The sequence below is a fragment of the Arachis stenosperma genome, chromosome 5, assembly GCF_014773155.1.
Source record: "Arachis stenosperma cultivar V10309 chromosome 5, arast.V10309.gnm1.PFL2, whole genome shotgun sequence".
In the NCBI taxonomy this organism is placed as follows: Eukaryota; Viridiplantae; Streptophyta; class Magnoliopsida; order Fabales; family Fabaceae; genus Arachis; species Arachis stenosperma.
Window position 1 is genome coordinate 20,039,857 of NC_080381.1, and position 12,052 is coordinate 20,051,908.

General features: G+C 33.8%; 2 protein-coding genes and 1 long non-coding RNA gene across 3 annotated transcripts; 1 reads left to right on the forward strand and 2 right to left on the reverse strand.

Annotated features, from left to right (window-relative positions):
* Positions 1 to 2,034: 2,034 nt before the first annotated feature.
* Positions 2,035 to 7,250, reverse strand: LOC130981987 (4-coumarate--CoA ligase 2). The gene is made up of 6 exons (XM_057905775.1): positions 5,925 to 7,250; positions 3,537 to 3,735; positions 3,035 to 3,180; positions 2,838 to 2,905; positions 2,637 to 2,739; positions 2,035 to 2,489 (listed from the first exon to the last, which is right to left on the reverse strand). The coding sequence occupies exons 1-6, from the start codon at positions 7,005 to 7,007 to the stop codon at positions 2,364 to 2,366; spliced, it is 1,725 nt and encodes a 574-aa protein (XP_057761758.1). The 5' UTR covers positions 7,008 to 7,250; the 3' UTR covers positions 2,035 to 2,363.
* LOC130981988 (uncharacterized) lies at positions 7,194 to 8,784 on the forward strand. The gene is made up of 2 exons (XM_057905776.1): positions 7,194 to 7,402; positions 7,568 to 8,784. Exon 2 carries the CDS (start codon positions 7,596 to 7,598, stop codon positions 8,535 to 8,537), a length of 942 nt encoding a protein of 313 aa, XP_057761759.1. The 5' UTR covers positions 7,194 to 7,402; positions 7,568 to 7,595; the 3' UTR covers positions 8,538 to 8,784.
* A 997-nt stretch (positions 8,785 to 9,781) lies between these two features.
* LOC130979374 (uncharacterized) lies at positions 9,782 to 11,242 on the reverse strand. The gene is made up of 3 exons (XR_009086639.1): positions 10,473 to 11,242; positions 10,267 to 10,332; positions 9,782 to 10,163 (listed from the first exon to the last, which is right to left on the reverse strand). It is a non-coding gene; the product is annotated as an uncharacterized LOC130979374 (long non-coding RNA).
* Positions 11,243 to 12,052: the final 810 nt, after the last annotated feature.

The window sequence follows — 12,052 nt, forward strand, 5'->3', positions numbered from 1 at the left end:
TCGGATACGACACTCATCGACACTTGGACACACCTAAATATCATCACGTGTCAGCTGTCCAGCCTTATTCTTAATATGTATTATCGAAATGAGTTTAAAAATAATATATATTATTATTTATTAAAACAAAAAATATTTTAGATACTTTTATACAGTTAAAAGAAGACATTAAAAATTGCTAAAAAATTATTTTATATTTTAATAACAATAAAATATCAAAAATTCATTGTAATTTATCTAAAAAATACTTTATATTCTATATATATGACGTGTCCTAAAATTCGTGTGTTCATGTGTCTCGTGTCCATGTCAATGTCCATGTCCGTACGTCATAGATTACACCCAAACATAGGAGACCAATTTAATACTTTACCCATACAAAAATATCAAAGTTATCAAACTCAGTCCCACCCTGATAGTACCGAATCAAAAATCCGGTCACTTGGTCATCAATCTTAGTTTTGGTCATCATTTGAACTAGTTAAACAATTAACCCGGTCAAACTTAGGCAAACTCAATAAAATCGGTCAAATTTATTCAAGATCGATTTAAACCGATCCGATCAAATCCGGTTAAGTTAAAAAAATATTATTTTCTATACATAATTTTTTATTAAATATATTACGTAAATAAAATTAAATTATATTTACAAATTTAAAGAAAAATATTATTTTATTAATTATGATATATTTTTTATTTTTATGATTGTTGTTCCGCTCTGGAGTATGACTTCCGACTTATAACTCGGCTACAGTCAGGCTAGGTAGTCCTTCTATAACGCGGAACGTCTTCTCTGGAACCGGGGTGTGGTCGGCGTGGAATCTGCAAAAGGGACTCCGCTCGGAGTCAGTAATATTACAAGACAATGAGAAATACTTTAAGAGAGAATAAAATAGATGTCTTGTGTGGGCTGAAGTGTTTTATTCTTCAGTGTTTAGATGAAGAGAGATCAGAGAAAATCATATCCCCTAGTGGGGTTAGGAGGTGACTTATATAGACGGGAAAGCTTAGTGATTTCGCCGTTATATTGACCTTGATAGTAGGGCTGTTATGGATATTTTCTGTTGTTCTCTTATATCTCGGTAAGTTTGGAAGATTCAGCTATTATCGGTTAATTTTGTAGAATTTAAATCCGATCTTTTCTGCTTGTGGTTAAGCTCGGTCAAAACTTTTGGAAGCCGAGTATTTCCGTATGGATCAATTGTTATTTTTATTTATTTTTATAAATATTTAAGGAGTATGTATAATAAATATAAATTTATAAATATCTGAAGAGTATAATAAATATAAATTAATTGATGAGTTATTAAAATTTAAAAATAATAATTAATTAAATATAAAATAAAATTAAAAAAATATTTATTATAAAAATAAATAAATTAAATTAAATTTTATATAATTATTTAATTATAATAAATCAACTAATTTAACGTATAATTTATCGATTGAACCAGTAATTTATTGATCTAGTATTCTGATTAGTTCGATTATATTCGGTTCTTGGTTCTTACAGTTATTATTAGTATACTTTGGTATTCACATGTGATCCGTGTGTCTCAGTACGGCTGGACTGCGTCACTGCAGAAATGAATGTATGGTTCTTAACTTCTTATTTCTACATGAGTTGCGGGCGGTTATATTTTGAGGAATGACAAAGTGTTTTTGTTGACTTTATTCCAAAGTCCAAACTTAATCGTGGAGCTAGCATGTGTTTTCCTTTGTTGCTTTGGTACATGGATTTTTTTGTTTTCATTTTAAACTAATTGCTTTGGCTTTCCTTTCCATATTTCAACCAAGCATTTTTATTAATGATTTACAGTATATTATAAGGTATCTATCAAAACTGTTTACAATGACCAATTATAAGGTACCGTTTTCTTCACCAACACTCCAAAGTAGTTTTTTTTCTGTATACATTGTCAAATGTCAAACTTTGACTCTCAATAGAGACTAATCCAATCTCTTTTGTTACAATCTCTTATGGCTCACGGAAAAAAACATTTTTTAAAAATCATTTAGAATTTAGAATACAAATAACATTCGAAGGGCAACAAATAATATTATTAGTAACAATAATAATAACAATTATATTCCGAATTTTAGTGATGTAAAATCACCTAACTACAATCAAAAGTCTCTCAAACAAAAAATTACAGCAGACAACAGAGGAGTAAAACCGTCTTCACATGAAAAGAATACAATTGTTTATTTGCTTCTCGTATTGGCTTTGTGCCATGAAGCATTAAATCATAAGATTACAATTATGGAACCCGTACCCAAAAGAAGAGAGGAAAATAAAAGGAAAAAAAGAAAGAAAGAATAAATATAGAATATACTGCAAAGACAAAAGTTCTATGAAGCGTCTAGGGCTTAAGGGTGGTGGTGTTTTCTAGCTTTGCTCTGAGGTCTTTCCTTAATATCTTTCCTGATGGAGACTTCGGAATTGCATGCACAAAGTACACTTTGTGTAGTCTTTTGTAAAACACTACCTGCACACAACAAACACCGCATACTTTAATTTCAATAACAAGCTCTCAAAATATCAAGGTTGTCGAATTTCCATTAAATTCATATGGCTTTTAATTACATATTGAGTTCAAAGCAGCCAAAAGTAATGAATCATTTAACTTAATTACCTGTTTAGCTATGAATTCCTTTACAGACTCTTCAGTGAGTTCAAAGCCATTAGATCTAACCACGAATGCAACAGGAACTTCACCAGCAGCAACATCCTTTTGCCTGTTATAAAATTGATGATATTAGTTATGTTACTAGCTAGAGTTCCGCTGTATTAGTAAATTAAATAATAAATCAAGATTCAAGGAAATTAAACTTACGGGACAACAGCTGCGTCTGCAATAGAGGGGTGACTTACAAGAAGGGCTTCAAGTTCTGCAGGGGGCACCTACAACAATCAAACATCAAACATTTTATTTATAAGCATGAGTCATGAGGTGTTGTTACAATATACTTTCTGTTTAAACAATTTTAATGAAATGTATTACATGCATCAGTTAGAGAATAATTTCAGTACCTGGAAACCTTTAAATTTGATGAGTTCCTTGACCCTGTCAACGATGAAGATTTCATCATCATCATCTACATAACCAACATCACCGGTATGCAGCCAGCCATCCACATCGATAGTTGTTGCTGTTGCTGTATCATCGTTCAAATACCCTACAAGGAATTCAAATATTTGACATAGTTAGAAATAAGCACGTGTATCGGAGTTCATCATAATAGGATTTGAACATTCTAAATTATAATTATAATCACTCACAGACAGATATAAGAAGAGTTTATTTACAATTTTATTTCTTAAAACACACTTCATCATATATCATTTATAAAAAAATATATATATTTTATTGCTATTTGTAAGACTCGAATTTAAAACTTTTTAGTTAAAATATATCAGCTAATTTTACTTTTATTATTTTTATATATATTTACTAAATAAAAAAGTAAACTAATATGCACATTGATACTCATTGATACACTAGTAAAATATAATATACATATGGTGATCATACCTTTCATGATTTGTTGACCACGGATGCAAATTTCACCAGGTTGATTATAACCAAGAGAGCAACCAGTTTCAGGGTCGACGACCTTAAGCTCAGCATTTCTAACAACAGTGCCACATGAACCTGATTTCGTTGGGAATGGTTGCTTCGCAAAGCCCAAGCACATGGACAGCACTGGCCCTGCCTCTGTCATCCCGTACCCCTATAATAATTCTTAAATAAATCATTACTTCGAACGTGTAATATATAATTAAATAAATACCAGATTCCTAGGTCTACAATTCTCATCATAAACATGCATGTTGACACCTATCCAGTTGTTTTATCATTTTTTTAATTATTATTTCCCACATATTTGCTTAGCAGCAGTCACGAGCTAATTAGCAAATAGAGGTTTGGAATCAGTACTAATTTACTAATTGACATGATATTAGGGTGTTCATCACATTGGGTATTTCGTGAAATAATTATGTTTACACTAGAATTATTATATATAAAGAATTTATTTTGTCGATTTTGCAGATGAGCTGTCTACAATTCTACATGGAAAAGAATCTTATGTGTTATGAGTTATGACCTGTTTTGTCATTTTTGTGCGTGTCTGTGGTGGTCATTTTTTCTTTTGGACATTTTTTCTCCTCAAATGGGACTCGATAGAGACTAAAGATCTGATATCTAATTTTATATATGCACTATTTATATATATAATTTTCATATATTTTTTTATTAAAAATGTTTGATAAAAGAAAATAAAAATTATTTATACTATAAAAAATGTATTAAAAAGTATAAAAATAGTATAATATTATTTTTAAATTTTAAAATAAGTTTCACAATTTTTGTTTAACATTTTATGAAAAGATTATGAATATTTTAAAGAAAAAGTCTAGGGGCCAATAATTTTATCAAATTCTGGCCAGCATGTAATCATCAAAAAAAGTAGGCCATTTGATGAAATCTCACATTAATCTCACACTATTAAAAACCTCATTGATAGTTATTTGATGACTATAAATCCCAAAAGTTGCTGGCCTAGCATTCCACTATTTTAAAAGCCTGTTCAAACTTGTTATACATACATCGATTGATGCTTAAGTTTAAGATTAACTTAAATTGACCGATTAAAGAAAAGGTAAAATCTTTGACTGGCCAATACAAGTGTTTGGGGAAGTTGGCAGTTGGCACTTCATCATGGAGCCAAGTCAACTACTAACCAAACTATGACCATGAGGATCACGTTGCCAAGTTTGACAGGTAAGTAAAACGTTTTATAATACTATTAAAATAAAAAATATAATACTATTTTCATTTTCAAAATAAATGATGAAAGACCAAAATAAGCTTATATCTGGTAAGAAGTAGTTATTGGAAAGACATCATCATTTTTGTCTTTTAAGCTAATTTATTTTCCTAGCGGGGGGTATATAAAGACATAAAAAGGAAGAAAACTATTGTCTTAAAGTATAAATCCATCTAAAGCAACAAACAAAAAACACGAGCGCTTTTTGCCTTTTTCCTACTCGTGAACCATGAATCAATGATAACTAGCACCTCATATATCCCCTTTTGTGTAATAGGGAATTCCACATATCCCGTGAATAATTCTACTTTCAAGGCCCACTTTCAATTTCCTCTCCACCACAATAATAGTTTATTATTATTTTTTCAAGATCATGCTTAAAAATACTAGTTTAAATTATCTATTTTAATATTATTTTCTTTTATAACATTTTAAAAATAATTGTTAGCTAAATTCTATCTTTTATTATCAATTATCAATTTAAGGGAAAACAGTCAACTTTGATTCTTCTCTCCCTTATTCATCTCCTCTTTAACTTGGAGAGATAATTCAATTCAACTCAATTCAATTTCCATTATTCCAGTTCATTCCAAACACACACTTAAGCTAATCTCCAAAATAAGAGCCATCATAAAGTTTTTGGTCCCCAAGAACAGGCCGGATGCATGAACAAGAGGTTATTGTTGTTGGGGCTTTGGAATGTACGTGGGAGCAAAGAATTCAGTTGTGTATTAAATGAACGCAATCACCAAATCAATAAAAAATAATAAAATAATTAAATTTCATTTTGGTTCTCAACCTTATGATTATAATATAAACAAAATTATTCACGTGAAAATATTAAATATTTTTATGTGAATATAATAAAGATTTGATATATTTAATTAAATTATTTAACATAATATAATTCAATTTAGCCTTCAAATCTCAAAAGCTGTAATTACTAAGTCCATAAATCAAGGATTTAATTGTTACTTTTAAGAATTTTGAGAACCAATTTCAATTGGAATATGGGCAAAATTTTCGATTTGGAGCACAAAATGAACATTTATCCGGGAAAAAAATAAAGGAAAAAAAAAGAAAAAGCTGACCTGTCCCAAAACAGCTTGAGGCACCCGGCTCCGGAGACCCTCTTCGAGCTCCTTGCCGAGCGGCGCCGCTCCGGACAACACCAACCTTATAGAGCTCAAATCATACTCCACCACCATCGGATTCTTCGCCAGAGCCAGCACGAGCGGTGGCACCACCATCGCCACCGAAACCCTGTACCTCTGAATGAGCTCCAGCAACGTTCCAATGTCGAACTTCTGCATCAGCAACACGGCGCTTCCAGCTCTCAAAGCACACAACAGAACACTGTTCAGCGAGAATATGTGGAACAGAGGAAGAACGCAGAGAAGAACGTCCTCCGTTTTCAGGTACAGGTTAGGGTTTTCTCCGTCGACCTGTTGAGCCACGCTCGTCGTTAAGCTCCTGTGCGTGAGAACCACTCCTTTCGGGAGACCGGTTGTTCCGGAGGAGAACGGCAGCGCCACCGCGTCGTCAGGGTGGATCTCAACCTCCGGTAGGTCGTTCTCGTTTCCCTCGGAGATCGCTGAGAAGTGCAGGCAGTTCTCCGGCGGATCGTCGACGGTTACGACCTTGAAATCCTCTCCGATTTTGGCGGAATCGCTGTCTCGGAGCTTGTCAACGTACATTGCCTGCGTGATGACGAGCTTGGCCTTGGAGGCGGTGATCTGCTTGAAGATCTCGGCGGGAGTGTAGAACGGGTTGGCGGTGGTGGCGACAGCGCCGATCATGGAGGCGGCGATGAAGGAGAAGACAAACTCCGCTGAGTTCTGGAGGAGGATCATGATGACATCGCCCTTGGTAATTCCGATGGCGGACATGCCGGCGGCGAGTCTCCGGGAGGCGTGGTATGTTTCGCCGTAGGTGTAGATTTTTCCGGCGGAACCGACGATGAGACATGGACGGTCAGAGATTTCATTGAGTCTTTGGAAGCAGAAAGAGTGGAGAGGAAGGTGGTTGGAGAGGGGTATATCGGGTAATTTAGACTTGAAGATGTGGACATTTTGGGGAGAAGAATTGGGTTGTTGGGTTGGGTCAGCGGTCCTTTGCTGCTGCTGTTGTTGTTGGGTTTGGGTGCTGTCAAGAGAAGGAGCTACTGACAACATGGTGTGTTAATTTGTTATTGCAATAATGAGAGAGAAAAGGAGAGAGGAAGTAGTGAAATAAACGAGTATAGGTGTATGTATATGAATATGAATAAGAATAAAAGTGTTGAAGAGCAGAGAAGGGTGTTAGGTGAGAATGAGTGATGGCACAAGCTAAGAGAAGAGAAGAGAAGAGAAGAGAAGAGAAGGAGACGTAAGTAGACGAGGGAATGGAGATGGGGGCAGCCACGCTACCATTTGTTGTTCAATATTGGCGCACAACACCCCTACCTACCCCCTTTTCCCTGTCTTTTTCTCTCTCACTCCCCTCCCCATCTACTTCCAGATTTCAAGTTCTCAACTACCTCCACTAGGGGTGTCAAACTATCAATATGAATTAAGTTTCTCCTATTATGGTATGTAATTAAAAATTATTATTATAATATATATATATATAATAAAGTTGATAGATATTAAACCCATATTTTTTTATTTTTATAATTTTAACAAGAATTTTATTATAATTTTATTATTTTTAATTTTAATATAAATTTAATTTAACAAAAGTTCTATGGTGCTAGCTTGGTTTTTCTATCACCACATCAACTCATGCTAACTTTCCCTCCAGACCCTTACGATGATAGTGATAACGATGATGATTTAGAACATGATCATCAGAACAAAAGGATTCTAATTTCCCCTGAGGTTTTCATCAAAGGGACAGTGTGTGGTTGTTCCATGAATGTTTTCTTGTGTAGTGACAACAGGTACACAAGTGGCTATGGTTATTTCCTCCATGACCCCATTAACAAGGAATCCTTCAAGCTCCCTTCGCTCGAGGTGAAGGAGGAGTGTCTTCATGCTATTGGCTTTACATGTGATCCATATTATTGTAATGACCCTAAAGAGGATTCAAGGAGAAACTATCTTGATCCTAGGAAGTGTTTCAGGGTGGTAAGAATCAATTCCTTCATTGCAATACACTATGAATTCGAGGTTGATGTTTGGTCCTCAGAGACAGGGAACTGGAGACAAAAGACTGTGATATTAGATGATGGTTTTGCTTTTGCTCCTCACTGGTCAATGAGTTTTGCATATGAAGGAGGATTGTATTTCATGGGTAGGACTAGTATATTTGTTTATGATCCTTATGGACTTAATGGTGAGACACTTGATTACCCTGTTGATTCTGACCCAATGAACATTATGAGCTTTGGTTTTCTTGGAACTTCTTGTGGAGACTTGAGGATTGCTGAAATTAGACACAATTATATTAAGGTTTGGGAGTTGGTGTCGAATGACTGGGAATTATTACACCATGTTGATTTCTCAGGACTTTTGCCAAATGAGTTTTGTGCTGATTACTATAAGCGTGTGGGGGGTTTTCACCCACATGAAGGGGAGACTGTGTACTTGTACTCTTTTAATGAAGGGATTTATGTTGCAAATCTTGAGACAATAAAATTTACCTACATCCCTGGATATCAGAAATCTGATTTGAGTCCATTTCATTTGGAGTTGCCATTGTGGTCATTGAAGGATTTCTTTTAGTCATAGTTTGTTACTTGTAGATTTCAGAACTTTTTCTTTTAGTCATAGTTTGTTACTTGGTAGATTTTATGTCTTGAATAATTTGATTGTACTTTACTGTAGATTTACATGTATTATCATATGATACGATGTAGTAAACAAATGATGAGAAATGACCAAATCTTATTGAGTTGTATTCCGCCTACTTATTTTTTCATGTAGAGAAGAGTGCATTAAACATAAAATTAGGTGACTACTTAATTAAGATTTATTGAGGGACAAATGATAAATAATTATTAGATATTTTCATTTCATATTAAGTGTCTCATTCTAATTTTACACAAGTATTAAGACAATTATTATATTTTATTGAAAGTATAAACAATCAAAAGATAAAGACAAAATTATCCCAAAGTCTATCTTCTAAAATTTTCTTCCTATCTAATATTAGAAGATATAATATATAAAAAATAATTGCAGACTTCTTGAAGTTAGAAAATGATACTTTATTTGTAACAAAACTAAAAATGAAAAAAAATTGAAAGAATAGATCACAAGTGATTTTTTTATTAAGTGCTTTTGAAATCATACATTAAAAAGAAAACTTGATTTTGTCATCGATATTTATTTTAGCGATAACAAGATGAGGTCTTTTAAATGTGGTCATCTAGAAACCAAAATACCAAACGGGAGGTATTCAGAACCCTAGTCCAAGTGAAGAGTGAGGCAAGTCACTAACTGCCGAGGAATGATTCCGAGGCTCTAATGCTTTTGTGCCCATATGTCACCTTTTTGTCCTATTGGACAAATTGATTATCAGCCGTCGCCACCTTAACTTTATACGAGTGATCTCGAAAGTATCACCAGTCGCCGTCTTAACTTTATGAGATTGACTTTAACTTTATGCGAGTGATCTCGAAAGTATCGCCAGTCGCCGCCTTAACTTTATGAGAGTGATTTCGGAAGAAAACCCGTACTGTGAAATTAAATGTGAAGTGTTTGGGTTTGTTGTATGGTACTTAGGATCGGGTGTTGTTCAATCCATCTAACAAAATAAAAAGTTTGCAAGTGCTACGTTTCATGGTAATTTCAATTCCAGAAAAAGGTTTTCTAACCATATGTGAATGTCACTATAAATGCACCTCCTATTGATATTATGCTTCCCACAATTTTAGCTTGGGTTGTTCTAGTTTTTACATCTATCTTTTCCATCCTTAAGTTGTGGTAGTAATAGCATTGTAAACAAACAAAACACGGAACAAGAATGGATAATAGGGTAAGATACTAAGATAGTGATTCAGAAAGAAATTATTAATTACATCACTTATATATGTAATATTGATCATTTATTCCAACTGTAATTAATAAATACAAAACAAGATAACTTTGATTTGACTTGGACTGATTTTTATTATCTTCTGAGCATTTTTGTTTTCATTTTTCTTCTTCTTTGAAACACCTTTGAGCAGCAAATGATGATTGTACAGGTTAGAATTTTGTCAAATAAATCCATAAATTGAGAAAGAGAAAGGAACCTGCAAATGATAACAAGTATGACGGTGAAAGCAGGAATGAGGTTACTGATAGCTGAGGAAAGTGGGATTACTGTAACTAATTCCAGCATAGCCCAGCATCTGTGATGAACATCTGCAAAAAATTCACAACAATTAAGGGTGAAAAGAGCCTTAATGATGGTGAATTCCAATAGTCAACTCAAAGAAAAGGGTATATATAGGAATAGTTAACTTACCCTATGACCCCAAGCAGGGCAATTTTGCAAATGATTGAGAAACTCAGTGGAGGAACCACTCTTGATCTGCAAAAACAAGATGAATTCATATAAATCCATCAAGTGTTGATGTTTTTTCACAATGTATTAACCAGATAGGAAAAATTAAAATTTCTATCTCATGACAATGCCATTATGCAAGATAAGTTGGCCATTGTTGTATATACTTTCATAAAATTCAGAGTGGGAGTCTATTTTCTCAACAAAATTGACTGAAATGCAGGCTTCCCCAATATTCTACATCCTTATCTTGCTGCAAATTCAGAATGTATGTCACCCCCTCTTCCTTCTTGAGGTGATCGATGTCTTCAGGTTTCTGTGGTTGGGATCCCACAATGAGATTGTCAGTTATAAGTGTGTAATTCAAACCCAGATCGTGGTGATACTCATAAGGATTCCTCATCATCCTCTTCATAGCAAAATTGTAATCTTCCATTCCGTCCTTGGATTTAGAGGCAGCGGTATTGCTGGTGGAGGGTTTGTGCTTCTTCTCATCAATGCCACTTTCTGATAGCTTCTTGCAGCATATCCGAGTGACAGGACACGATTCAAAAGCAGCGATGTCCAGAGGGGCAGACGACAGCGTGACAGCAGAAGCAGAAGAGGCGACAACCCACAAACGACAACGAGAAGCATCGATGGTGACAACGGCGACGACGGCTTCGCGCAGCTCCAATGGTGACGACGGCGACGGAGCTGGCAGTGACGAGGACAGCCAGGCTCCCCTCCAGTGGCGGCGACGCTACTCCCTCGCGAGCTCGTCTCTCTCTCCCCTCACGTTATTACTCTCCCGACAGCGATAAGACGGCGGCGACGGTGGCAGTGACATCCACCGCCGCCGTCTCCCCTTTTCCCCCTCTCCTTCCTTCTCCTTCTTTCCGTTTCGTGTGTGTATGGTTTAGGGTCTGAGTGTTTGTGTGTGGGGCGGCTGGGGAAAAAAAAGGGCGAGGGTGAGGGTTAGTTAGGTTTTTATTTAGGAATTTTAATAAAATTAAGGTATAAATAAGTATTTTTAATAAAATTAGTAGTAATTAAATTACTAAAGATTTTAAATAAAAAATATCTAAATATTTATAAAAATTATATGAGTTTTAATTAATTTTAAACTCAAAATTTTATAACTTTAATTTAATTATTTTTTAGTAAATATATTTTTGAAAATAAAACCATGAATAATTATAATAAATTATAAATAATTTATTATTTATTTTTTAACAATAGAAGGTCTTATCGATTTAATGATGGGTGTTAGGTTAAAGTGAGTTTAGGACTAATAGAGGGGGAGAAAAAACTAAATTTTTATATTTTGCTTTTAAGTGAGTTTTTTTTAAATTTATTTAAATGTAAAAATATATTAAATATTAGAGTGTTAATGAAACAAAAAATAATATTTGTTTTAAATTTATTTTAGAGTAGAAAAGGAGGGTGGCTTTGAGTGTGAGAGGTGGAGCCGTGAAGACAGTGAGAGTGGACAAGCGCGACGAACAGCAGAATGAAGAGTAAAGGTGAAAGTTAGAATTAGAGTTTTAACTTTTTATATTTGTTTTTATTTTTAAATTTTAACTATTTTTATTTATGTTTAATAATTAATTTTTTAATTTAAAAAAATTAATTTTTAGTCAACATTTAAGACTTAAATATTAGTAAAAATTATATTAATTTTATAAAAAATATAAAATAATATATACCTTTTTAAAAATTAATCATTTAATCTTTAATTTTTATAAAAAATAATTAATTAATACAA